Source organism: Sus scrofa, chromosome 3 (genome assembly GCF_054392235.1).
Source record: "Sus scrofa isolate SSC_HxYL_T2T_F1_AM1 chromosome 3, Sscrofa_HxYL_maternal_Yorkshire_Landrace_v2.0, whole genome shotgun sequence".
Taxonomy (NCBI): Eukaryota; Metazoa; Chordata; class Mammalia; order Artiodactyla; family Suidae; genus Sus; species Sus scrofa.
In genome coordinates, this window is record NC_139385.1 from 124,262,505 (window position 1) to 124,288,563 (window position 26,059).

Sequence of the window (26,059 nt, forward strand, 5' to 3'; positions counted from 1 at the left end):
TGACAGGGCTTTGCCCCTGTGGCTGCTCAGAGGCGCAAGAGTGGCTGCGGGGCGGGCCCTGGCCTCCCGCCTCCCCCTCTCCCTCACTCCCCTCCCTTCCCCCCTGTCTGGCTGGCGGTCCAGCCTCCCCCTTCCTCCCCCCACCTCTCCAACCATCGTGCGCCACATCTGCTTCTTGTTAACTCCGGGAAAGAGAGGGAAAAAAAAAGGAAAAACAGAGAAATGTGGAGTTGCCGCCGGGCTTGGGGCCAGCCTCTCAGATGGGCCACATGGAGGGGAGCCGGGGCCAGAGCTGGGGAGGAGGCCCAGGGCCGGGCGCTTAGACAGGGAACGGGAGCTGGAGCCACAGCTCTCCTGGGGCCAGGGCAGGCCTGCCCTGCGACAGAGGACCTGAGAGAGGAGCCCAGACGGGAGAGCAGTGAAGGGTGGACGAAGCTGCGGGGGTGAGAGCATGTCACTGGCCAGCTGCCTCCTTTTATAGATGCGACATTTGAGGCCCAGAGGGGGAAGGTAACTTGTCCAAGGTAACAGAGCAAGTCAAGAGCAGGGCTCAGATGAGACTCTAAATAGCACCTAGGTCAGGGGCTTGAGAGGGAAACGGAAGAGAGGAGCAAAGGCCCCCCGGGCCAGGGAGGAAAAGGAGAAAGACCACCGAGGCGGGCAGGACAGTCGGAGGAGTGAGAGGGAGAGGACAGGCTCAGGAAACCGGAGCAGCACTCTGCATGGAGAGGACATGGGTGGGAGGAGAAAGACCTCCTTTTTCGAACGGCCGAGAGAAATCGGGTCTCAAGCTCTTTGGGGTGAGGGTCAGCCACATGTGGGGGAGGGGAGGGAGGGAGGGAGGTTGGTTGGGCCGTGTCTACACAGCCTGCAGGAAGCCACTCCCTCGCGTGGAGCCAAGCCTGAAAGCCTCTGAGGCAGGCAAGGAAGTCACCCCAACCGCCAGCCTGTCTGACTCCATCAGCCGCCCCCTCCCCATCTGGCTCCAGTGCTGGGCGGGGTGGGCTGCCTGGGGTAGCCATGCAGAAGTGCTGGCCAGAACTGTCACGTGGAGGTGCCCAGGTAGCACAGGCTCCTCAAGGAGCGGCTGGTTCTGGTGGGTTACGGACACAAGCTCCCAACAGAGAACGCACGCAAGGTAGGACAGACAGAAGGCCAGGGGGCAGACAAATGGAAGCTGTGCTCTGGGTCAGAGGAGAGCTCTTGGAAGAAATCAATGTTGGGGAAAAAAACCAAAGAACAGAGACGAGGAGAGGGGAGAGATTTCAGGTTGGGGCAAGGGGTCTGTCTCAGTTTCCTCACCTGTAACATGGGAATAATAAGGAATTCCCATCATGGCTCAGTGGTTAACGAACCTGACTCATAACCAAGACAGTTGTGGGTTCGATCCCTGGCCTCACTCAGTGGGTTAAGGATCCGGCGTTGCCGTGAGCTGTGGTGTAAGTCGCAGATGTGGCTCGGATCCCATGTTGCTGTGACTGTGGTGTAGACCGGCGGCTATAGCTCCAATTAGACCCCTGGCCTGGGAACCTCCATATACCACAGGTGCAGCCCTAAAAAGACAAAAACAAACAAACAAAAAACCTAAATAAAACATGGGACTAATGACACTACGCTCCTTCTTAGGTTTGTGAGGGTTAATTCATCCACATGGAGCATTCGGAATAGTGCCCAGCGTATGGTAAATGTACCATAAGTGTTAGTTCTTTTTCGTGTCAGGGAGGTCCCTGGTAGCCTAGCTTGGGTCACGGCTGTGGTGTGGGTTTGATTCCTGGTCTAGGAACTTCTGCATGTTGCAGGTTCAGCAAAAAAAAAAAAAAAAGAAGAAGAAGAAGAAGATGTAGAAGAAGAGGGCCAGAAAGCCAGAGAAGCTGATTGTGGGAAAATCAGGGAGAGGCTAAACGACTGGTTAAGGGCTTGGGTTACAAGCTGTTGAGTAGGGGGTCAATACACACCCGGTAAGAAGGTATTTTTGGCAAAAGCAGTGGGCGGGGGGTTAGGGCACAAGGATGCTGGTTCCAGCTCCTCCTCTAAGGAGCTCTACCACTTTGAGCAAATCCCCTGGCTCCTCTGTCTGTCTTCTAAATGCTACATTGCAAAGTGACACAGACTTGGAAGAGAAGGCTGGGACTGCCTGCGTGATGAGGGACCCAGTGAAGGGAGACACCAGAGAAGATTCCAGGCTTTGAGCCAGGATGGGTAAGTCGAGAAGAGGCGTGGATTTGAAGGAAAGAGAGATGACCTTGGTTTGGACATCCTGAGTTCAAGGTGAGTGGAGCACATCCCCATGGACGTAAACATCCGCGAGACGGTTTGCAGTGTGGGTCTTGATTCTGGGAACCGTTTGCAGGACCGTAGTCTGAAGCCCTGAGAAGGGCGGATGCCACTGAATCGTCAACGTGCCTCTTCTGAATGATCTGCCTCTGAGGTCCTGGGGCCCAGACGATGAGCCTGAAGAACGGGAGAAAGGCTGGCAACAAGACAGGATGGTGAAAGTAAACACTGGGACCAACGGAACTGGCAGCATGTGGCTGCTCCTCAGCGGTGAGGGGTCAGCACCGAGGGAGACGTGAGGGAAAGGGTCCTGATTTCAAAGTCCCTGTCAGGGGAAGCTGCAGCCCTGTCCCTGCTCCGCATCAGTTCTAGACCCCGGCCCCGGCCCTGGCAGGAAGCCAACTCCCTTCTGCTCCGGGTTGCCCTGGCTGCCGCTATGAGTTGGCTCTCTCTGCTGTGCCCCCTCTTTGCTCCCTTCAGGGGCCTCTGGCAACCTGAAAAATCACCCCAGCCATCTGGTCACTACCCAGTTGTCACCCATTCCTTTGCCTGCTCCCTTAAGATCAAAACATCTATTGTATTTTAAGTGCATCAAGTCAAAATGTTGGCTTTGAAACCTAAGGGCAGTAGGTTGCATTTCATTTAGTCCTGTAATTAGGAGCCAAGACCTAGGGCCTGACACGAATGTTTATGAGATCTCAAAGAAATCAGTGATGCTGGGCTCCCTGGGGAGGCCAATTCCTGGGTTCACTGGGAGGCCTGAGATGTTGGGCAAGCCGGCTGCAATGGAGACTAAGGTTAGAGAGAATGCAGCCGTGGTGGCGGTGGTGGTATTGACAGGCAGCCACAAATTTTCAAAGAGAATGGCGAGAGAATTCCTGAGACCAAAAAAGGCTGAGAGTCCCTGGGGCACTAGGACAAGATCTATTTTATAACCTCTCCAAGATAGGAGATTTCCAAGGGTCTAGTCCAATGGGAACTCTCGGCTATTACCAGGCAAGGAACTCAGGCAGTCAACCATCACTGACTGAGCAGTGAGCTCCTGGGCCCGGGGCCAGGACAGACGGGGCACGGGCAGAGAGGGGCATTTTCTATCCACGGCTCTCTATCTGAGACTGAGTCGTGGGAAGAAAAAAGGGCAAGTAATATGAATTGGGCCTTGGGTCATGCGAACCCAGACAGGAATTCCAGGCTGGGGGGACGTTTGAGCCAGAGTCGACTCCTGTACGAATGCACACATTTTCTTTTTCCTTCCAACACTTCCCACAGGTACGATACTTGAGGAGGCAACATTCTTGGACTCAGGGCTCAGCCTTCATTTTCCAGATTTTGCTCTTCCACCCCTGAGCCTAATCCTGACCATGTCTTCTCCTTGAAAAAAATGTCACACTAATAAAATTCACTGAATTATTATTTAAAAAAATTTTTTTTGTGTGTGTCTTTTTGCCTTTTCTAGGGCCACTCCCGTGACATATGGAGATTCCCAGGCTAGGGGTCCAATTGGAGCTGTAGCTGCCGGCCCACGCCAGAGGATCTGAGCCGCGTCTTCAACCTACACCACAGCTCATGGCAAGGCTGGATCCTTAACTCACTGAGCGAGGCCAGGGATGGAATCCGCAAGCTCATGGTTCCTAGTCAGATTCGTTAACCACTACGCCACGACGGGGAACTCCAAAAGTCACTGAATTATTAAAAAAATAAGTCACACTGGAGTTTCCACTGTGGCTCAGCGGTAATGAACCTGACCAGTATCCATGAGGATGCAGGTTTGATCCCTGGCCTCGGTCAGTGGGTTAAGGATCCTGTGTTGCTGTGAGCTGCGGTGTGGGTTGCAGACGCAGCTTGGATTCCACATCGCTGTGGCTGTGGCGTAGGCTGGCAGCTATAGCTCGGATTCAGCCCCTAGCCTGGGAACCTCCTTATGCTTCAGGTGTGGCCCTAAAAAGAAAAGAAAGAAAAAAAAAAGAGTTAAAAAAAGTCGCACTCATCACAGAGATGAAGCTCCACACATGTCCCCCGCGCCCCCCTCAATCCTCTCTCCCTCAATTCCCCCCAAGATGAGGCTTCGCCTGTCTCACTTCCCACCTATTTTTCTACCCCCAGCTTTGTCCAAGGTTTGTGAGTTCTTAGCTGAGTCTAGTTTAGTCCTGGAGACCATTTTAAACTTAGTTAAAATGTTCCTCCAGGCATGAGGCCAAATGACCCATTCGAGGCTGAAATGACCCATTCAAGGCTGATAAAGACTCGCTGACCTAGGCACAGGAAGTTCTGGGAGGTGAAGGGCATTTTTGGATGGTTCTAAAACAAATCATTTTCTGCCTGTCCTTGACCCTAGACAATCTATTGAGTCCACAGCCTGACAAGGCGGATGGAACAGAGGAAGGAGGATCAAGTGACCATTTATAGAAATGGCCAAATCAATGACCATTTATAGAAACTTGGTCAAATCAGTTACCTTCTGGTCCTCAGTTCCCTTCTTTATAAAGTGATCTCAAAGCCCCCCTTCGGCTCCAAGAGTCTAGTTTCCCTGCACTTGGGTCAGCTGGTTTCAGGCTAGCCTTGGAAAGCAGAAGCACTTCCAAAACCTTCCCCCATGTCATTTGCAGTCTAGAAAGTCTACTTTCCAGGATCTAGTTCTGTTTCAACAGTAGATCTAAATGTTTGGTTGCACTTGGATCTGCTCCAAATTTCCAGGAGACACAAAACACAATGTGTGTTATCCTTCACAACCTAGACCCTCGTTCTCCCAGGCAGAGCTGGGAACAGGCTGCTCACCAAGGAACACATGAGGGGGTAGTACATGGCTGGGGTTTCACTGGTACATGGAGGGGACATGGGCTGGGGGTTTTAAATAGGAAACGTCTGGGAAATATTGAGCAGGGGCTGGGTAATAAAATAGGGGAGGCAAAGGGAACTATAGACTGCTAAAGGCACAGCTTAGGAGTCACTGGGCTAGAGCATGGAGGACAAACTGCTGGGGGTCCCAGGACAAGGAAGACCGCCCTAGCTGGCGGTGCACACAGGCAGAAGTAGGTTCCCTTACCCAGCTGTTCCAGCCCCATAGCAGCTCCTGTAGTTTTCTTTGGCTCAGAGAAGCAGAGGCGTCCCCTGAGCCCTGGCCCCCCTCTACCGCAAAGCAACTGGCTTCCATTACCCCTGACAGCTCCAGAGCAACAGCCCAGCCCCCGCCCCAGCCTGGCGCAGTGCCGTTCCCTTTTATGGTGAAGCTGAGGGAAAGCAAGGAGTGAGGGGGGAGCACGTTCTGGCTGGGCCGAGGGTTGTAGAGCCCCAGAGGGCCTCTCCCCTCACCAGAGACCCTCGGACATCTACCCACTGTCAGCTTTCTTTTTTCTCTTCGGTGGCCCACTCTGCTTGTAACCCACACGACCCTCTTGCTGGTTCCAGCCCTTCCTCCTTTTCCTCCCCCCTCACATCCGGGGGGTGATTTCCCACTTGGCTGAAGTCCCACGGTTTGGGTTTTGATTCCGGGAGGGTCCGCCCTATTTCCGACGCCCACCTCTGGGGGTGGGATGGAGGGAAGGGAGTCCGGGTAAGGGAGGCACTGGCCAGATCGGATCACAGGCAGGATCGCTCTACTTGGCGGATGCGGGGCAGAAAGGCTGGCGCCGAGGAGAGGTACTCGGACGCCCCAGCCCTGTCCCCATTCTGCACCGTCTCTCATCGCTCCCCCAGCCGACCGGGCAAGGGAGGGGCTCCGGAGGGCAGAGCGTAAAGGAAGCACCTGGCCGGGCCGGGAAGCAAAGGGTGGGCCGTAGTGCGAGGGCCCGGGACAGAAGGCGGAGGCTGGAGTCTAGGGTCCGGTCGAGCCCGTCGCCCGGCCCTGCTGCCACATCCTCGCCCTAGCCCACCCTGGGCTCGGGGCAGGCTGCCCCGGCGGCGCCAACCGCGTCCCCGGCCCAGCCAGCTGCAACCAGCTGCGCCGCGCCAGCCCACGCCCTCCTCAGCCAGTCCCTCCGCAGCTCCGCCCAAGACCCCGCCCCTCACGACTGCGCCGCAGGAGCAGGCGAGACGCGGGAGCTAGAGAGCCCGTACCAGCTGCGCCGCACGGCCGGAAGTGCCTGATTTGGGACGGAGCTGGAGCGACCAACTTCCGGTCCAGGTCTCCTACCTCGAGCTGGTTCGCAGACCTTGTCGCAGCCGAGCCCAGCTGATCAGGTGAGAGGCACGCAGGCGCGGTCCACGGCCCATCGGCGGTGACTGGACCAGGGGGGCGAGGACGGCTCCCGTTCTGGGTGAGGAGTGCGTCGGCCCGAGGCTCAGTCCTCCTTCTTCTCCGCAGTATGATCACGGACGTGCAACTCGCCATCTTCGCCAACATGTTGGGCGTGTCGCTCTTCCTGCTTGTCGTTCTCTATCACTACGTGGCCGTCAACAACCCCAAGAAGCAGGAATGAAAGTGGCGCTTTCTCCGCCCCAGGTAACGGTCCGGGGCTGTAGCGCCTAGCCCCGGAGAGTGGAGGGGCGAGGCCGGCCGCGCCAGGGTCTGCAGGGTTTGAAACTTCAAATCAGAAAGTGTTGGGCTAAGCATGTTACAGTCCAGAACTGGGCCCCTTAATCTGCACGGAGTAGTGAGTGCCTTTCCCCCTCCTTCTTAAACTGCTCCCTGCTAGAACGGGGGTGGGTTTCCCAACCCCCCCTCAATCCCCATCTTCATGTGTTCCCCAGATGCCCAAGTTGACAGTATGGTGTAAGGGGGTATTGACACGTGAAGGACTAAAGGTACTGAGGATGCCATCCATGTAGGAGAATTTGGGCTCTCCTTGTAAATAGTTCTCACTTTTACAAGGTTTTTAGGCCTAACTTTTTTTCTTGTGAGGGGTTGTAAAGATAGAGAATTCTATTAGAGAGGCACGGCACTGATTTAGGGGGTAGCCACTGTAGACCCAAGTCATAGAAAAGAATGGGGCATAGGAGGGGGGTGGTGTGAAGAGCTTGAAAACCAGCCATTCTGTGTGGGTCACAATTGTTAGCGGGGAACAAGCTGGATGGGAGTTGATTCCTGAAGGGTTGCCCCAGAGGAAGGCTGCAGCGTTTTCCTTACCTTAGGTCTTTCCCCCTCTTTTCTAGGGTTCCAGGACATAGTCTGAGGCAAGATGGAGGGTGAGGGGCCTTCACACTTCACTTCATCCCTTCTAACCATCACAGCATACAAAGCAACTACACCTGGATTTTTCCAAACAACTTTTATTTCCTCAAAGTCTTCCTTAACCCTATGGAACAAGAAGCTGCCACTGAGTAGGGCCCAGTATAGGGGCTGCTTTCTTTTCTACTCCCTCCCCCCAATATAAAAATATAGATTTTTGTGTGTGTGTGTGGTCCCAAAATCTTGTGCTGTGGAGGGAGGGAAGGGGTGGCAGGTCCCTGCTTTGTCTTGTTTCAAGGTGATGCAGTGCCTCAGAACAGTGAGGCTGGCATTCCGAGGAGTTATAATTGTCACATGGAATCAGCAGCTGAGAAAGGGGACTCGCATATGTCTATGTTCCCTATCTTGGGGGCTCTATCCTGGGCGTGAACGTCAAGACGTCAGACCCGGGGAGAAACAGTGAGTGGGGGAGATTTAGGAACAAAACAAACCTCAGTCTGGCCCAAGGGCCCCCCACTGTAACAAATCCGGGACTGGGAGTCAGACAGACTACAGGAAATAGGAGAAAAGGCAGGGGCAGAGCGGGGCCGTGGAGGCCCAGCCTGAGGCAGCCTGCAACAGAAAAAAGAGAGGAGTCAGGGTTGTGAAAACTCTGCTCTGCTCTGGTCTGTTAGCCAGGGGCTGGGGGACGAGAGAGGCCAGATGCGGGCGGATAGGCAGGTTGAGTACTGCACAGTGGTCTGATACTGGAACCGACCAGCTCCTGGGCCTTAGGCCCTAACTAGAAATTGTTCTTTTGTCTGTTGGAGTGAAGACTGTGGGCATGATGAGGAAAAAGTCAGGGACTAGATTCTTAATGAAAGTACATTCAGTCTTTTGGGAGAGGGAAGGAAGAAAATGACGGTGAATGGCAGAAATGGGAATGAGGGGGGAGAAGTGAGAGGTGGGGTGAGGGACGGGACCCTGGGGCTCACCGTGGTGTCGAGTGGGGTCCCGGCTCCGGCTCACTGCTCTCCCTGGTCCGGGGGATAGGGGATGTGGGGCCCGAAGAGCCTCTCATCCCTCTGCGAGTCGGCGGTGAGCCCCGGCCCAACCTGGGCCTAGCCTGTGTGGACAGGGGGTGGGCTAAGAGGCTGGAGTCTTCCATGGACTTTTTTGCTTCTAGGACTCCTTTCAGAGTTTCCACATGTATGAGTGTAGTATAGGGGTCGACACAGGTACTAGGACCTTGAATTCCTGGGCACTGGCCCTAAGGGAGAGGGCAGGGGGGATCATACCTAGGAGACACTTGGGCTCAGTCTATGACTATAGTTAACTAGGGGAGGCAAAAGGTTCCAGCATTCAACCTCCATGGCTGTACCATGGCCGAGGTCTGGCTGAGTAGAGAAGCATGGTGTGGAAAGATGGAGGAGTAGTAGGTCTCCCTCAGCCTTCTGTGCCTCAGCCCCTGCCAGAGCAGTGTAAGCTTCACCCATCCAGTTGGCTTCTGCCTGTTCCCAACTTTAGTCAGCCTAGCGTGGGGTCTGGACTGTTCCTAGGAGCAGCAACCAGATGTGTTACCTGGGGAATCCGGGACCCCTCCTGGCGGGAACTCTCCTCGGGCAGGTCTGGGCAGAAAGAGAGGAGAAGCTAAGGGCAGGGGCAGGCAAAGCCAAAGCAAGGAAGCTGAGGTCAGGGTGTATCTGGCAGGGATACTGGGGTTGGAAGCAAGCAAGAGACCTGGCTGAAGGGGATGGGGGCACTGGACAGACAGGCAGTCACGCAACAGAGCGGCTCCCTGCCGTGGATGTGGGCAGAGCGTGTAAAGCAGTGCTGGGCATCTTCCCTCCCGCTACCCAGTGAACAGCTCTGCCAGAGTTGTTATGTTGGGGACTGAAGAAGACCCAAAAATGTTACCTGCAGTCGGGTCCTGATACAGGGGATCCGAGGTCCAGGCCCTAGCAGACCTTTCCCAATCACCATGACAGCCTCTGGCTTGTCCCCTGAGGACAGGAATGGACAGCTGCTCCCTAGGGAACAAAGGAAACTGATAATCAGGATGGGACCATGGAGAAGAGGTAACTTCCTTTAGACCAAGGTTTCTCAGTATTTGTAATATTGACATTTCGGGCTGGATAACTCTGTTGCGGGGGTTGGAGGGCTGCCTCCTGTATTTCAGGATGTTTAGCAGCATCCCTGGCCTCTACCCAGCAGGTGGCATTTCTTCCTGCCCCCTCCCCATTATAACAACTGAAAAATCTCCAGATGCTGCCGAATGTCGCTGGTCAGCAAAAGCACCCCTGGTTGAGAAGCATGGCACACGCTATAGTCTGGTCCAAGGGGTGGAGCAGCATCTCAGAGCTTGAATCAGAACCCGCTGAAGCTGAACTCCTCTGAATTTATAGACTTTAGAGTTAACCCAATCACTTGCATAAGCATTTAAGGATCAAGTTAGCTGTAGTCAAGACTGGTGGATTCAGGACTACCCATCAGAGTTAACAGCTTGGGAGTAGTGGGCTCGGAGAGAGGTGGATGTTAGACTGGAGTCTTAGACATCACTCCCGTGCAGTCCTCTCCACAGCTGGGGCTGTAACCTAAAAAGAGCACATGCATGTCCCAGGCTCTAGGGGGATGATACAGCCACAGAACCTGTGCAGTGGTGACAGGTGGAAGGCCTATGCTTTTTTTTCCCTCTTCAGTTTTTTTCTAACGTTGCCCGGCTGCTGAAGTCAGGGAGCCTGAATAAGCAGCAGGTAGGAAAAGTACTCGGGGTCCTCAACAGTACAAATAAGGATTCAATGAAATGTGCTTAGAGCAGTGCCTGCCACATAGTAAATGCTCCGTAAGTGTTAACTTATTTTATTATACAAAATGTTCATTAAATTCCAGCTTCCTGTACAAGGGCATCGATGCTTGGCATTTATAGGGTAATCCAGGAGGGCTGGAGTAGCCTGCATCACCTCAAGAAGGAGGTCCGGGTCACATGGCAGCAGAGCTGGAGGGACGTCTTCAGGCCCAGTCAGGAGCCTGCTCTACACCCTGGGTGGTAGGGAAGGAAGGAGGCCGGCCAACCCAGATTTCAGCGGCAGTGGGTACAGACCTGATATGCTGAGTGCGCTGGGCAGCAGGCAGGAGCCCACGCTCTGTGAAGAGGCTAGGTGAGAAGGAGCAGGAGCCAGGGATGGGGCCAGGGTGCTCGAAGCAGGGCGATGGGTCAGTGGCTGCTGCCGCCGTCTCCTGTCCTGGCTTCGGGGCTCTGAGTGGAAGGGACACAGGCAGATGAAAGGGCGGATAAGTGAGGCATTGTCACCACAATCCCACTGGCTCTCCCTCGTCAGAAGACGCCTGTGGCCCAGCCTGTCATCACACCAGCATCCCTCTTCTGAAGTAAATCTGAGATGGGCAGAAAGATCTAATAATGTATTCCAGCTCTCCAGTTTTCATCCAGCCCTCATCCTACTCTGGCCTCTGTAGCTGACCGATCTACCACCCACCCACTAGTTTGTTCTTCTGGCAAAGAAGTTGCTGAGCTTTGCTCTCCTAGGTTCTCCTCTTACCTCTGTCTGCTCCCCTAAATGTCCATGTACCCCCACCATTTTATCCTTGGTCCTCTCCTGCTCTACATACTCCCAAACTCCCAAGTCTCCCTCTCAGCTTCTTTTCCTGAGCTGGAGTTCTTTTTTTTTTCCTATCTTTTTAGGGCCACACCTGCGGCATACAGAAGTTCCCAGGCTAGGGGTCCAATTGGAGCTGTAGCCACTGGCCTACGCCACAGCCACAGCAACTCGGGATCTGAGCCGCACCTTTGACCCACACCACAGCTCTCGGCAATGCTGGATCCTTAACCCACTGCGCGAGGCCAGGGATTGACCCCGCATCCTCATGGATCTTAGTCAGGTTCATTACTGCTGAGCCACAGCAGGACTCCTGAACCGCATTCTAACTGCTGCTCGTTTCTACCTGACCATCTCTAGTGACCTGAATAAAACTTGTTTTCTTCCCCCTTCCCTTTGTCTCCACCATCTGGGTGAAAAATCTGCAGGAAACCTTGGTGAATTTTTCAGCTCCTCCCTCACACTTATTTAACCAAATCTGGACAATTCTTCCTTTGCCTTCCATTGAATTCTTCCTTTATTCTTTGTTTTGGCTGTGCCCTTGGCATGCAGAAATTCCTGGGCTAGGGATCATCCCCACCCCACAGCAGTAACCAGAGCCACAGCAGTGCCAACACCAGATCCTTAACCTACTGAGCCACCAGGGATCGCCACAGGTCATTAACCCTCCTCCAGGCTTTTGAAAGAAATCCCCATGGGTCTCCCTAGCTTGAGCCTCTGTCCTTCACACAGGTGCCAGAGATTCGAATTCTAGACTGTGGGCCTGATCAAAAACATTTTGGCTCAGGCAAGGGGGAGATACTGAAAGTCTTTTAAATTTTTCGGCTGCCCAGTGGCATATGGAGTTCCCAGGCCAGGGATCAGATCCGAAGCACAGTGGTGACCTATGCTGCAGCTGTGGCAATGCTGGATCCTTTAACCCACGGTGCTGGGCCGGGGATTGAACCTACATCCTGGTGCTGCAAAGACGCCACTGTCCTGACCCCACTGTGTCACAGTGGGAACAGTGAAGGTCTCCTAAAGGATACAGTCTAAGCCTTTTGCCATGACATTCAAAGCCCCACCCGCTGGGTCCACATCCTTGAGAGGATGCTGACCTGGTCCTTCACACCCTTTACAGCAGCCGCTATGGCTACTAGCTGTGTGGGTCCTCTGCATGTCCATTTCCTCTTCTGGTGGAACTCTGGACATCTTACACCTCCCATCTCAAATGTCACCTGTGAAGCCTCCCTGACCACTAACAGTAGGACTGTTCTCCTTTCTTCCTTTGTCCTTTGTTCACTCGACGAGTCATTGTTTATGGTTTCTCTCTCCTTAATTAAACGTTCAGACATGCAAAGCCCATGGTAAGTGCTCCACACGTGTTAGCTTTTACTCTGATTGGAACTTGAGTCTCTCGAAGGTAGGGACTTAGTCTTCTCCTATACTGTATATCCCAGTGCTGGTGAAGTACTGCCTGGAAAAGCAGAGCCCTTAATAGACGTTTTGTTTACCCGGAGAGCAGACGCCCACTGTAGACCACAAGCTGGCTCAACAGTCCCCATGTCTGAGGCATATGGTTTTACTCTGTGGGGCAGCTCTCTTGGTCCATTCTTTGGCTAGAGCTTCACTGCTTCAGGTTCTGAAAGGTGGGGTCTTAGTGGGGTAAATGGTGCCTAGATGGGGTAGAGGCTCTCAGGCTTGGCAGGTCCTTCCTCATCATGGGGGGAGAGCAGGTGCCAAATGCTCTCACACTGAATGAGTTATTAACCTAGCTGAATTCGATGGCAGTTCCAGCATGCCAGTTGACGCCTACCAAAGGAACATGTGTCACATGTGAAAAGCCTCCAACCTAGGAAGTGGTGACAGTAACTTAGGACACAACTTAGGAATTGGTGTCTAGCTACATTAGCAGTGACAGGCTATTTCTGGAAGGTCCCAAACCAAATTTTAAAAAATTGATACCTGTAGGAATAAGGACTAGAAGAGAGGGAAAGACCTCAGGAAGGAAGCCACTCTAACTTTGAGGAGCTGGCCAGATGCTGGGTACCAGTTAGAGTCTAAGACCATAGCCGAGAGTCAGAAACAACCAGACCTTAGGGAGCTAGTAAGAGTTGGCACAGTGATGCCAACAAGACTCATGGCCACAGATAAATAACTTGAAAACCTACCACAATGACTAAGATACCGTAGAGCCCAGAGACCTGAGTAATTCTTTTGTTACAGGGATGTCAAGATGATGACAAGTGACAGTGCACAACAGGCAGAAGTGATGAGCTTTATGATAGAGAGGGAAAGAGCAGGAGAGAGATGATGGGAGAAATCTATACACAGCAGCATAATGCAATCAGGGTAGGGATGAAGCCTCTCCCTACGTACCCCAAGAAAGGATGAGAGAGACAGCAAGCAAGAACGTGAGGGAAGCCCTCTGGGACATTTGTAGGTTCTAGTAAGGAACTGAGTGACACCTAAGAAGTTACAAAGCAAAGCAGGCAAAAGATGTAAACGATGCCGATGACATGTAGGGATCATGCAAAGATACTAAGGATACACCTCAGGAATCCTGCCCCTAAAGGGAGCTTCAGGCTGGGAAACAAGTTCTGCTTGAGGAGACAGGCCTGAGCTGGAAAGTGAAAGGCATTTATTTAAAAGTTAGCATTTCGGAGTTCCCCTTGTGGCTCAGCAAAAACGAATCTGACTAGTATCCACGAGGATGCAGGTTCGATCCCTGGCCTCGCTGAGCATCCAGTGTTGCCGTGAGCTATGGTGTAGGCTGCAGACTCGGCTTGGATCTGGCATTGCTGTGGCTGTGGTGTAGGCCAGTAGCTACAGCTCTGATTCAACCCTTGGCCTGGGAACCTCCATATGCCGTGGGTGCGGCCCTAAAAAGACCAAAAAAAAAAAAAAGGTTAGCATTTCATCTCATCGCTTAAAAGGCTGTCTTGGATCTGGCCGGGCCCGCCTATAAATTTGGCGGCATGAGCACACAGCGCAGTTTCTCTTGTTTCCATTTTGGGGCCCTAGTATAATCCAGGCCTACCCAGTCCCCATGGAGACAAGAATTAAAGGGAGGAGTGCCAGTTCTTCTTTTTTGGTTCTAAGCTATAGAAACAGCAGCCTAAGCAAGACTCAGTGCAAGTGATAACGTGACCAGCTCGGCATCTAGAGGTTGTAGGATGGTATTGTATGGTAATCAGCCCCTAGACTCTATCTGGGAGTGGCAGGACAGCCCTGGGGCAGAGGTCAGAGATGCAGAGGCAGGCTGACCTCACCGTTTTGAGTCAGAATGGATAGTCTAAGGGCTCACAGTTTTGAGGAGCTGTTACTGAATCCCTGTGTAGGTCCCGCATCATCCCCAGAAACGTCTTTAGAACTGTGCCTAGAGGGAGCACCCCAGATCTCACTGGACCCCGAGGATAACTGCACATCTGATTTCTGCCCTCTGAGGGGTGGACAGGTGAAACAAGCCTTCATTCAGCTCCCAAATTCTTGCCTTTTATTTGTTCAGCAAATACTTGCGGACCATTTAATACGTGCTGGGTGTGGCGCTAGGTGCTAAACATGTGTTAGCAGACATTTCCTTCCATCAAGTTAGTTTTAATGTATTTAATGTGAACTTTTGTTTGCAGGGAAAAGGTCAAAGTGGTGATGGTGCTGGAGCCACTCTTCTTATGTCCTTTGACTCACTTCCCAAAGGACCCTCCATTCAACCCAAAGCCACCAGTCAGCTGAAACAAGGTGTCACAGGCAGAGAGGAATTCTAGGCACCTCAGGTTTCAGCGCCAGAGCCGGGCGGGATGAGAGTGGCCGTGGTGGGCTGATGGCGGAAGGCTCCCTGCTTTAGGCCCAAGTCCCGTGTCTCCTACACTTTAGGCCTAAGCCCCGCTAGGTAGAGCGGAGCGCCGGGCAGTCTGTCTCAGCTATTGAGTGAGATGCTGCTTGAATCCCACACCAGGACAAGGATGAAACGAGGGAGGCACCCAGGGTGCACAGCGTAAGGAGGCCCTTGCCTGACCTGAGCTCCAGTGCCGCCTTAAATTGTGTGTGCGGGCACCTCACGGGCCTCGCTCTGGTCTGTGCCCTATTTTCACCGATACACAGCCAACAGGAGGAGAAGCTCGTTTACTATCCATCCTTTCCCCAACAGGTCCTCCTCTGAGCTCTGTGCACCTGCTTCTGCACCGGGGACCACAGGCTTGAGCTAGTACATTAACTATCCCCCAGGGAGCTCCTTCCTCCTCCTCTGCAGCAGCTGCTGATGGTGCCGTCTGTGCTTCGGAGCCCAGCGACAGGAACTTGACCAGGGACTGGGAAGGCGGTTCTCAGGGCCTATCTTGCAGCAGGGGAAGAACAAGGTAAAGAAGATCCTGGCACTACAGTCAGCGGGACCCTGGGAGGCAAGGCTTGCTCAGGCCCTTCCAGCCTCCTGCCCCAGCAACATACCTGTTTACCCCCAGCCTCTGAGGACAGATTCTGCCAGACTAGTTCCTTGAACCTCTGCCTGAAGCTTCTGGCTGGGCTACCATATCTTTTCTGCAATCTTCTGGATAGCCTAATCTCATGTTTTGTTTTACCCAATAAAGGATAGTCATTCATTAAACATAGGGTTAAATGCGATATAATTTTTGTACGTTAGAGGAAACTTTCTTATCAATAAGTGCATTAAGAAAAAAAAAAAAAAAAAAAAACCTCTGTCAACACAATCCCAGTTTGGGGTTTGGAAAGTACATCTATAGCTGCTTTAGAGTCAGATCTCAGAGACAAGAGGTCGTGCTCTTCCTATCTTGGGAGACAAAAGATGCCTAGACTTGGCACGGGCCTAGGAGCCAGATGTCACAAGAAGTGTCGCAAAGCTACAGCACAGGACAAATCACACTGAACAAGATAAAGAAGATTTCCAAAGGTTAGTTGAAGACACCAAGTCCAAAGAGCGTATCTGCATCACAGGTCCCTATCCCAAACCAGGGCCCTCCCGTGTCCTAGAGTCACATCGGGGACTTTAAAAGATGAAGTGGCAAAAGTTGTAGCAAATGCTCAGAAGATAGGAGTCAAGATTCCTGGATCTGACCTTTCAACTCCTTACAAAGCATTCTTGGTTTGGTATTACTAGGAACCTTCTTGACCTCTTGAATTCAGAGACATAGTTTCTTAGTTCTCAGGAATGTTTATGCGAGTCCCAAGGGTGTGGTCTACTCAACCCAGCCCCTCTCTCTGCTTCCGAGCTCATTCACGGGGGGGGGGGGGGGGGGGGGGGGGGGGGGGAGACAGAGCTTCTCCCTTGGTTTCACTGCACCTGCATTTGGATGACTCTTAGGTCCAACCCTGATGTCACCTGTTCTACAGTGTGGCCCTTTCTCTGTCTGTAGGACATCTCCATACAGGTAGCCTGTGACATGTCTAAAACAGATAAACTCAGCACTCTTCTTTCAACAATGTCTTACTGCCATCTTCCTTTAACTTGCAGTCCGGAAGCTCTCTTTGTCTCTCTTCCACCATCACTGAATCCTGCCACTTCTGCCTCTGATGTGTATACTCACAGACCGTGGTACAGGCGCTAGTGCCTCACATAAACTACTGCAAGGGTCCCGCCTCCCCGGCCCTGCCTGACACACACACGCATCCAGGTCACAGACGGCTCTTAAGCAACTGCCCCCGTCATTCTCAGAAGCACAGTCATTACCACGTCTCGTTAACTCATAATCTCTGTTTTCAAGACATTCCAGTGTCTTCCTCCCACTCTCTTCCCGATTCCCTCCGAGCCAGCTAGTGCGCCTGCTAGGTGTCCTCTCTGCGCAGCAGCTCTGGTCCTGGCTATCACTGTCATCTCTGGAATGTTTCCGTCAAACCATATGCCACCACGCAGTCTTCAAAACTGTTTCTCAACTGACTGCTCTTTGGGTCGTAACTCTTGTGTTTCTCTACAACAGTGGCTCCCCCAGTTCCCTGTATGTTTTTAGCGAGTGTGTGCATTTATGTTTACTGCCCTGCTTCCCCTGCTAACTTTCAAGTCAGTCAGCCAGGAATTATTTATACTGACAACGCTGATTTCCTATTATTTGGGGGAGGTAGCAAAGAAGCGGAATACACGGCTGTCAGTCAAGGAGCCGGCTACCGCACGCTGCAGGGGCGGGGGTGCAGGGAAGATGTGGATAAGATGCCGATTAAAACCTGCCTCCACTCCTCCTGTGAGGACCTGGAAAAGGCTTTTTACTCTTTCCCTTTTATGTCAGGGAAGGAGAATTTATGGGGCTGATATTCCTTCCTAAGGATTGTGAGTTAAGAGGAAGAGAAATTAGAAGAAGAAAAACTATCCAGGTATAAGATGGAAAACTCACTCAGGTTTACTGGAGTAGGAAAATAGAGAAATGTGAATAACTGCCAATTAGTAGCTATGCAATCTTAGCCAAGTTACCCTTAAATACCCTCAGTTTCCTCATCAGAAAAATGGAAATACCCGGAGGGTCCTTGTGAGGACTGAAGGAAATGTACTCACATGGGCTACTGTTTTGTTCACTGTTTAATGCTGTTTAAACATGAGGCATTATTATTGCTTTAATCCTCTCCCTCAGTCAAACACAAGGTGCAAAGGGGTCCTTTCCGAGGGGAGAGACTCTCCAAGAGCGGGGCTGGAACAGAAGCAGAGGTAACTACGGTGCCTGTCAGGGAGAGCACTTCTTGCTGGTCAAGGCTGGTCGGGACCGCTGCTCGCTCTCCCCTGTGGCTGCTCTAACCAGCGGTCAGATTTCCACAGCCACTGACCCCGCGCATGTTTCTGCTCTGCACCGAAAGCTCTGCTGCAAGCTAGGCAGCAAGGAAGTGCTAACAGGGACAAGTACAGGTGAGGACCAGCAAAGCCAGGTCCTAGCACGTGAGCCTCCCCACTCTGGCAAGATTTCTGCAGCCCAGAAGCCACATACAGTGTGGCTTTGTGATTGAGCCCTTTTTCTGGAAGTGGCCCTGCGACAGCCTCCCTACCACTGTCCAGGTCACTCCCAAGGAACAGCTCTGCAGTCCCTTCCTCTTCTTTCCCCCTAAAGGCACACCTGTTTCTGGGACACATTTTGACCCAGAATCCTTGTCTTATAGCAAGCAGGGTCTCAGTGGCCAAACCTAGGGGCACGGCTGGGCAACTGTGACTTCTGCTGGAAGGGGCTAGACTGGTGCTTTGTAAACCTAAAACAGAGGCAGTTGTTCCGTTTTTCTCCAGAAGAGCTGGAATCCTCTGCCAACACTTTCTAAACAGGCTCTGAAGCCAGGAACAACTCAGCCCACGGACACCTTGGAGCAGATTCTCCACCTTTCACCGAGCTGCGATTTGGATGGTGGGGCCATCTTTTTATACTGCTCCCAACGAGACAGACCGACCTTGCCCTTGACGTAAAGGCTCCATGTTTCAGCGCACCCCCGCCCTAGCCAGTGTCCTTCCTTGGAGACCGCGCCACCTCCCAGCACGTGCCCGGCCTCCCGCCTGTGCCACACACGGTACCGTCTGGAGCTCATGCCGCGGGGAACACCAAGGTCGCAGGAGAGGCTGCAGATTCTGCTATGAACTAGTTTTATTGATTCACCTCTTGGTCCCAGGCCAAGTGTGTATCTTCAAGCTCTCACTTCCCCCAGCAGTGCCCCAAACAACTGAACACCTGTTGCAGGGGCTCCCAGACTAGCTTACCTCTGACGGGGCCCAGCACCCGGTGGCTGACCTTTTGGGTGCTAGGGCCCAGGCCTGGCAGCCCTGCAGGCCGACTGCCATGAAAAGGAAAGCTGGGGGAGCTCTTCATCTGTGGAGAATTTTGTTGGCTGCTGCTGCTACCACCGGCACTTGTGCCAGTGCTAAAACTTCGTGCGCGGCTCAAGGTGTTTTCAGAGCAGGAAACGGGCAGCCCGCTGCAAAGAAGCAAATGCCAGTTAACGCTGGGCCAGGGAGGTTGTCTCGCGTCTCTGCCCATGGTCTGGTGTCACCTCTGGGGTGAAAGGCCCAAGGACCCAGGCTAAGGGAGCAGGAAGGGGTCCACAGACAAGGCATCTAACGTGGAGCATCCCAGGGGCCAGGGAGCCCTGCTCCCTCCTGCAGACAATGTACCACAAGCCATAAGGCTGCCCCTGGGCAGCTTGCACTGCCAGTGAACCCCCCTTGTTGCCTTGGCGCTGCTCTGGAACTCCGGTCACTCACCACCACTGGATGCTGAGACCCGCCCCCGCCCCCACCCTAATTACATTTGATGGTGTGCAGGGCCCTGGAGCAGGGAGTCCCCCGGCTTGCTTTTCAGATATCCAGGAAGTATGCCGCTCCAGGTAAAAGGGAAGAGGTTCCCATTCTCCGAAAAATGCGCTAATCTTACTAATTTAAACCCATCCTGAAAATATTCACCACGCGGACCTTTTGGAAGCTGGAATTCCCTGCCCTGGCGTCCTGTTCCACTTCCACAGCCCTGCTCCCTTCCAGCCCGCTGGTCTTACTTGTTACTTCTGGGTGGCGTCCGAGAGCCTCTCTTCTTGCTGACAGCCACATTCACAGTGGTGCTCAGGCCTCGGCTGCTGCGCACATGTTTTAGCATCCACGCCCGGAGGTTTGTGAGGCTGCTGTGCTCTGACAGCACGATTCGGGGCCATGGATTGCATTCTGCCATGTCCAGAGCTGCGATGGCCATGGCTCGTCCCACCTGTGGGCGGAGTCCGGTCTGGCTCAGTGTCCCGCCTGCTCTTCCAACCCAGGGTGCTGTGTTGGCTTGGGGTGCACAGCACAGAAGGGAAGGGGAGGCCGGGCCTCACATGGGCTCAGTGTGTCTCCCAGCTTTTGTGCTCAGGCTGTTTGTAGAGCTGGTCCCTAACCTGATGATGCCCATCCAGGGCCCTCGTCCATTATGAGCAGGGGCAGGGGGCTTTCTGGCTGGCATCAGGAAGGCGTTCTCCCGGCAGGAGAAGGCACTGGGACCTCTCTGTAACCCACAGTTTCTCCTCCTCCTGTGTGCCCAGAACACCAGCATCGCCAGGACCTCTCTGGGGGTGGGGGGCTGGCTTTTAGCCCAGGAGGGAACAAGCCCAACAGAAAGAGGAAGACAAGCTCAGAGGCGAAGACTCTGACTCAGACGTGCTAGGCGATCAGAAGTGGGGCCCCTTCCTGCTCTCACTACCATTACAGTCAGAGGCTTGCGCCTGGTAACTGAGGAAGAGAACCGCGGTGCCGAGACCCCTGGTGGTGCCCCTCTCCCCAGAGGGCCTTAGCATCAGGCAGCGGGAGCGACTGCCTTTCTAGACTTGGAGGTGCCCCCTGTCCCCACTCGTCCCCTGCATTCATACCTGCTCGAACAGTTCCACAGTGTATCTGGAGGGGAAAGCCGGTGGGGGAGGGGGGCTGGCACGCCCGTTGTCATGGCAGGCGGCAGGGATGCTGTTTACTGAGCGTCCAGTGTTGTAGTTGCATTCAAGTGTGTAGCTAAGACACAGAGACCTTTATCAGTGCCCTGTCCGGACAGACTGTGGACAGAACCATGGGGGACAGACGAGGTGGTCTAGGAGATAGTCCTCGGGGCTGAAGTGCACACAAACACAAAGCGCTCCTCCCCAGCAACTAGCAACTGACCTTGGCGCCTCATCAAATACCTAAGGAGGGCCCCAAAAGGTAGGGTCCCAGATCAAAGCCAGGCAGACTCATCGTGAATCTGTGCTTTGAGAAGCCCTGGGCCGTGCCCTGGCCCTCACACCCCACCACGGGGATTGTTTTCTCTGGGAAGCTGTTTCAGCAACTGTATCTCAGTTTCCAACCCAACCTGTGGATGATCCCTGAGGCTTTGTAGATTGCCACCCGGCCGCTCCCCTCTTTGGACTGGCCGTCTCTGCGGTCTCGGGCGTACATGTTCTTCTCTGAGAAGTTGCAGCCCTGGAAGTCAAAGTGGGCTGAGTTCAAGGAGATGAGCTTTGGATACAGCATATTTTCCACCTGTTTGGGGGAGGAGAAGGGCAACTCAGAAGGCGAGACGGAAAGACGGGGTGGGAGCAAGGAACAGACGGCACACATGGGGCACGAGCCTGAACCCGGCGGTACTTTCAGAAGCAGCAGCAGCGGCCAGGGTTTCTGAAATTCCCACTGCAGGCTGACGTTATTTCTAGGCATGGGAAAGGTACAATTCCACCTCTTTTTAAGCCCTTCTCTCCAATAATGCAGAATTCTCCTCTGTTTCCCCAAACACCAGACAAAGACTATGACGCTGACAGCTTGACCCCCTCTCAAAGGTCACAAGGTCATGACCGAGACGCGAGGGGCCCCGTGCTGCCCCTTCCTGTCCCTCTGCACTCGCTCAGAACGGTCTAGCTCTTGCAGCCGCAGGCCTTCCTGCCAGAAGGCCCGTCTTCCGTCCTAGCCCGAAACACTTCCCGCCCTCCCACGACGTTCTGGAGACTCCTACCTGGGTGTTCTCGTCGCTAAAGCTGTTTCCGTACATGAAGCAGCCCCGCTTGGAAGCGTGGCCGTGCAGGTCCACGTAGTAAGCGACGCCACTCTCTCTGGGGGGGATGCTGTCGGGGGCCGGGGGCCCAGCCTCCGAGGGCTGCTGGGCCATAATCCACACAGCGCTGGCCTTCTGCTCTGCCTGCTCAGGCTGTGTCCAGGCCTCGGGGCTGTCCCCGTCAGAGGCGCACCCGCCGTGTGCTTCATTTTGGAGATGGGGGGCTTTCTCAAGGTCGGAAAGGGGCGCAGCAGGAGGCGGGTGGGGACTGTGCTGGTGCTCGGAGGGCCCGTGGGAGCTCAGGCGGGAGTGCACATGGTGGTAGAGGAGCACAGCTTTGGCCCCGTAGATGGCCGGGTGCAGGACCGCGTCGGGCTTCAGGTACTGGCGGTTCAGGTTCACTCCACGCGAGTCTGTGCTGTAGGGAAACGAGGACTAAAGCGGGGCCCAGGGGGCTGGGCCAGTGAGCGAGACGCCAGGGTAGCTGAAAGGAGACGGACTTATGAAATGCGAGGCTGGAGGTGCCTTAGGAAAGGAAGAGCTGAAGCCAGGCCCTCTCCCTCCCTGGCCAGCCATCCCCCCTCTCCCCGGAGGGCCCCGCCGTGGTTCTGGCTCTAGTCCTAGAGGGTGCCGGACGTGGGACCCCATCCCTCCTCAGGTCACGGGCCGATCCCGGGGCTTGCCCCTGTGCGGGTGCAGGAGGACGGGGTGCGCAGAAGTGAGCTGAGAAGCTGACAGTATTTCACTGCCATGCAGGGCATGAGGGGGCTGGGAACGACCCGGTTGGGCTGGGGAGGCTTCTTACCGGTAGTGGCCCCGGACCACACCGTCGGGGTTCAACATGGGAATCAGCTTAAAGACAAAGAGGCGACGCAGAGTTTGGGCCCGGGGGTCGTCGGGTCGAAGGATGAAGTCCAGAAAGCCATTGAAGACAAAGCTAGATGGCGTCTCCCCGGGGTGTACCCTGCTGCTTAAGAAGAATATCTGAGGCGGAGAGGAGAGCAGTCATTAGGTCAGCGCTCTATGTTCCACGGTAACCGAGCGGGACGGTGCTGGGAGGCGGTGGAAGCAGCCACTGGATTTCCAGCTGGCTGAGTCTGCAAACGGAGGAGGGGCTGTCACACCTGCCTGAGAACGCAGCCCGAGGCTGTGGCCCCGATGCCATTCGCTAGCAGCAGTGCCTGGAGCTGCGCAGAAGCCCGGGTTCCTACTCACCCTCTTGCCTGTGAAACGGAACGGGCGCGGAGTGCCGCTATCAGGGAAGAGCTGCTCTAAGCGGGGCTCGCGATCTTCTCGGATCCCGTGGCAGGAACTGATCGTTAGCAGATCGACACGAAGTCCATCCAGAGAATAGCAAAGGATCTCCCGGTGATAATAGATGGTGTCCAGGGGGCTGGGGGGAAAAAAGCCATTAACCCCGTAGACCGGCCAACAGGTGCGCCGTGTCACGAGCTCAGGATTTGTAGGATCTGGTTCCTCATCCCAAGCGCTGGGGCCTGTGGCCCCTCACAGTGTTAAACGAGGCTGAGAATTTGGATGGGTCTACACTGCCCGAATGTAGGGGACAGGACAGGATGAACTCACTGTTTTTTCCCCCCGTTTCTGGTGCCCCAGGATAGACAGACTGCTTTGCACAGAGTTGACCTCTGCTGGGGGCAGGAAAAACAAACAGGCGTGTGCTGAGCAGTGGTGGGGCTCGCTGAATTCTGGGGGACTGATGGGAGCTGGGCTATTAAGAGGCTTGAAGGAGGCAGGTGGGCGAGTGGAGAGGAATGGTGGCGTGCTGAGATCAAGGTCGCACAGAAGCACCTGTCAGAGCTACCCAAAGTCCCACACTCTGTTCAGAGAAAAGAACAGATGCGGTTTTGGTTCAGCACCCTAAGGGCAAGTTCCAGGAGGAGCAGAGGCGCTGTCGGGCCCAGGACTGTGTGACAGGAGTAAGAATGGGGCTGGCACCTGGTGTGGGTAGCGTGGTTCTCCAGAAAGCGCTGGTCTAGTTGGTTGAGCAGATCTTGGCAGTCACTGTAGGAGAAGGGGTAGCAGAAGGCGAAGAAGGTGGTGGCCCCACGGCCTTCCACGAAACGGTGAACAAAGGATAACACAAACTGCGTCTCCGTCATCTGAGGGGCGACAGGCCATCAGTGTCAGAACCGGGGTCCCCAGGACCTGACCCCACACCCTCATCGCATTTACCAACTTCCCTCTGAGTCCATGGGACAGCCAGCTCCTTCTAGGCTTCTCAAGGCCGGGGCTTGTCATGGACACCCGCTGGTGCCAGAGGGAAGCTGGTACCCGAACCTGGGGTCCCGCCTGCCTCGCACGCTGTATCGAAGGGAACTCCTCTTTCCTTCCCCTCCTCTGCTTTTAGCACCCAGATCTTGTCTTTCCTCCTCACGGCGAACTTACCTCAAAGGTGGGCCGGTCTCGAATGCGCTCCCAGCGGGGCCGGGTGGGCAGTGTGCGCACGAAGGGGGCCATGCCCTGCGAGTACAGCTTGCTTTGCTTGTTCATGTTCATGATGTTGATCTTGATGAGTTTCCCTGGAGCGCCTCCCCGGACACTGAAGTAGAACCATGACCTGAGGGCCAAAGTCCACGAGACAGGTCATTATCTGCAGGAGGGCTGGAGCGGGGCTCTGGGAGAGCTGGAGCAGCCAGACTGGGGAAGGGCTTCTGGGTCAGGTGGGAGGGAGGGAGGGAGGGAGCGGGGAGAGGAAGGGTGAGATGCTGCCACCACCTCTAAGTCACAAAGGGCTACCCCAGGCCGGGATATGGGGCTAGCCCCTCTTCCTCCTCCCGTCCTCCTACCTGTTCCCATTCTCGAATTCTGTTTCAGCACAGTCTGGTCGGGTCCACACGTTGAACTCATAGTCAGGGGAAGAGGCGATGCTGCTGGTGGAGGCTGATGCCCCACCTGCCACTCCTTCCCCATCACTAGACACAGAGTCCACCTTCTCCACGTGGGCTAGGTTCCCTGAATCAAAGCGAGAACTGAACAGCAATCCCCCACAGCGCAGCTCCATGATGGGGCTGGGAAAGCATCCTCCTGCCCCACTCAGGCCCTGAGAGCTGGGGAAAAATGAAAACAAGCTCTTTGGGTATCTCTGGGTAAACGAGAGCTACTCTCAGGGAGTGTGCTAAGAAGCAAGAGGCGCGCTCTCACCCTTAGACAAGGTAGGCGTGGCCTTGCGGCAAAGGCCAAGAATAAGCAGCATCCTGTTCCCACACGAAGGGCTCTAACTGACCTAAAAGGACCTTATTTTACTACAGCTTGGCTATTCCAAGATGAAATATTCAGTGGCTTAAGTATGCCAAGAAACCCTAGACTATAAGCTTCTCTACAGCCCAAAGATGAGAGAATAGAATTAGAGAGGTGCAAAACTAGCCAAGATACACCCGCCACAGCACAGGGCCATCTTGAAAATGGGCCATTCTGGATCTCTGGTTCCTAGACTGGCTCCCCACTCTCCAGAGGAGCAGAGCAGAAGGAACCCAGTTTCCAACTTTCAATGGGCAGCTTCCTCTCTCCACTCCTCTGACCTCGCAAGTACTGACGGGTCATTTTTCTGTTGCCCTCCTGAGCTTCGGAAAGGCTGGCTCTTACTTTTTTTGTTACTACTCTATGCCTATTATGGAAGAAAACTAGACAAGTGTGGCCTTTGCCAAGGCAAAGGAAACTGGACAGATGCCACATGACTACCTGGAAAGAGTAGCTCAGTTCTAGCTAGGACGCGGGTCTATCTCCACCCCCTCCCCTCTCGTTCTGCAAGCACTGAAGCCCCCGAAAAAGCTACCCTGGTCATTGTGAATAATGGGTGTTCCGAGCATCCCTTAAAAAAACGTGGCCGATAGAGACCCATTTGGCAGCGGGGATGACTTCTCGACCCTCGGCTCGGAAGGACCCTCGCACCTGGACCGAGCCTGCCCCGGGCAGGGTGGGGTTTGGAGGCAGGGGACGGGTCAGGGCCGACTGACGCGCGAGGGAGGGTAGGAAGGCTGGGCGCAGAGGTGGGAGGTGAGGCCACAGGAGGGGGGTGGGGCCAGGGGCAGCTCAGGCGAGGGGCGGGGTGGCCCGCCGGGCGGCGGGGGGGTTCCGGAGGGGCTCAGGGCGGCCAAGGGCTGAGAAGGGGGCGGGGCCGGCGGGGCCCTCGCTCCACGCAGAGCCCCTCACCTCTCTCCGGGCCGGTGATCCCGCTCCCGCTCCCGCTAGCGAGGCGCCACCTGGGCCCCGGCACCCGGGCCCTCCACCCGGGACCCAAACCAAAGCGGAGCACCGCGGTGCCGGGACCCCGCTCTGCCAGGAAACAAGAAGTCTCTCGCCTATTGGCCACGGGGACAGCTGGCTACCCGCCCAGTAAGGCTCGCTGCCATTGGTCAGCACGCCGGGGTTGCCTCGCACGTTTGGCGGGTACCTGAGCCGGTACCGTTTACGGGACTCCGCCCGCAGGCCGGGCGGGAGGGTTCCGCCCGCGTCTTCGTAGAAGGCAGTTAACGGACTGCCCGCCGGGAGGAGGAAAAGACAAAGTCACCAAGAAGGGCACCGGAAGACTCATCTGCAAAAATAAAAGGACCGTATGCGAATCCAAGCATTGCCTACTGTACTATTCTGTGAATTATGAAACGCCCACCTAGTCCACCCTCTCCTAAGGTTTAGGGATTCTCCAACGC

The 26,059-nt window shown here is 54.6% G+C and overlaps 3 protein-coding genes and 1 long non-coding RNA gene across 22 annotated transcripts; 2 read left to right on the forward strand and 2 right to left on the reverse strand.

The window, feature by feature from the left end:
• Positions 1–325: 325 nt before the first annotated feature.
• Positions 326–3,697, forward strand: LOC106509868 (uncharacterized). 2 transcript variants are annotated; one of them, XR_001307818.3, is made up of 3 exons: positions 326–2,268; positions 2,351–2,544; positions 3,544–3,697. It is a non-coding gene; the product is annotated as an uncharacterized LOC106509868 (long non-coding RNA). The 2 variants fall into 2 exon arrangements; XR_001307817.3 differs by having other exon boundaries at positions 2,128–2,268; positions 2,351–2,551.
• LOC146404916 (uncharacterized) lies at positions 1,910–7,505 on the reverse strand. Of its 3 annotated transcripts, none has more exons than XM_085019899.1 (3): positions 7,337–7,505; positions 6,404–6,778; positions 1,910–2,451 (listed from the first exon to the last, which is right to left on the reverse strand). In XM_085019899.1, exons 2-3 carry the CDS (start codon positions 6,611–6,613, stop codon positions 2,395–2,397), a joined length of 267 nt encoding a protein of 88 aa, XP_084876025.1. In that variant the 5' UTR covers positions 6,614–6,778; positions 7,337–7,505; the 3' UTR covers positions 1,910–2,394. The 3 variants fall into 3 exon arrangements, with proteins under 3 accessions (XP_084876025.1, XP_084876024.1, XP_084876023.1); XM_085019898.1 differs by having other exon boundaries at positions 1,910–2,470; XM_085019897.1 differs by lacking the exons at positions 6,404–6,778; positions 7,337–7,505 and adding an exon at positions 5,318–6,216 and having other exon boundaries at positions 2,123–2,470.
• On the forward strand, positions 6,388–15,550 carry OST4 (oligosaccharyltransferase complex subunit 4, non-catalytic). Of its 4 annotated transcripts, XR_014842480.1 has the most exons (4): positions 6,388–6,450; positions 6,575–6,712; positions 7,363–7,395; positions 15,098–15,550. XR_014842480.1 is itself a non-coding variant. In XM_003125307.5 (3 exons), the coding sequence occupies exon 2, from the start codon at positions 6,576–6,578 to the stop codon at positions 6,687–6,689; it is 114 nt and encodes a 37-aa protein (XP_003125355.1). In that variant the 5' UTR covers positions 6,388–6,450; position 6,575; the 3' UTR covers positions 6,690–6,712; positions 15,098–15,550. The 4 variants fall into 4 exon arrangements, 2 of the variants coding, with proteins under 2 accessions (XP_003125355.1, XP_003125353.1); XR_014842479.1 differs by having other exon boundaries at positions 6,388–6,712; XM_003125307.5 differs by lacking the exon at positions 7,363–7,395.
• AGBL5 (AGBL carboxypeptidase 5) lies at positions 7,464–25,944 on the reverse strand. Of its 13 annotated transcripts, none has more exons than XR_014842414.1 (16): positions 25,804–25,944; positions 24,200–24,460; positions 23,799–23,970; positions 23,349–23,512; positions 22,608–22,785; positions 22,198–22,376; positions 21,354–21,810; positions 20,718–20,827; positions 20,248–20,383; positions 19,408–19,610; positions 18,620–18,834; positions 10,458–10,613; positions 9,275–9,387; positions 8,939–8,985; positions 8,353–8,483; positions 7,464–7,990 (listed from the first exon to the last, which is right to left on the reverse strand). XR_014842414.1 is itself a non-coding variant. In XM_021087715.2 (15 exons), exons 2-15 carry the CDS (start codon positions 24,412–24,414, stop codon positions 7,819–7,821), a joined length of 2,661 nt encoding a protein of 886 aa, XP_020943374.1. In that variant the 5' UTR covers positions 24,415–24,460; positions 25,804–25,944; the 3' UTR covers positions 7,464–7,818. The 13 variants fall into 13 exon arrangements, 6 of the variants coding, with proteins under 6 accessions (XP_020943374.1, XP_084875917.1, XP_084875916.1 ...); XR_014842413.1 differs by having other exon boundaries at positions 20,718–20,887; XR_014842416.1 differs by lacking the exon at positions 25,804–25,944 and adding an exon at positions 25,563–25,687 and having other exon boundaries at positions 20,718–20,887; positions 23,349–23,414; positions 24,200–24,365.
• Between the last annotated feature and the right edge of the window lie 115 nt (positions 25,945–26,059).

Bases quoted from the DNA above. Each gene is read 5' to 3' on its own strand.
- LOC146404916 (XM_085019897.1), bottom strand. From the start codon at position 5,956: ATGAGAGACGGTGCAGAATGGGGACAGGGCTGGGGCGTCCGAGTACCT. The intron at 2,471-5,317 runs GTAAGGGAACCT...TCTTGTTGCCAG, and splicing joins TATGGGGCTGGAACAGCTGG to CCTTTCTCCCGTTCTTCAGG.
- OST4 (XM_003125307.5), top strand. From the start codon at position 6,576: ATGATCACGGACGTGCAACTCGCCATCTTCGCCAACATGTTGGGCGTG.
- AGBL5 (XM_021087715.2), bottom strand. From the start codon at position 24,414: ATGGAGCTGCGCTGTGGGGGATTGCTGTTCAGTTCTCGCTTTGATTCA. The intron at 18,835-19,407 runs GTAAGACCAGCG...GCTTCTTTGCAG, and splicing joins ACGCCACCCAGAAGTAACAA to CGGGCTGCCCGTTTCCTGCT. The intron at 8,484-9,274 runs GTAACATTTTTG...CTGTCCACACAG, and splicing joins GTATCAGGACCCGACTGCAG to GCTAGGCCCAGGTTGGGCCG.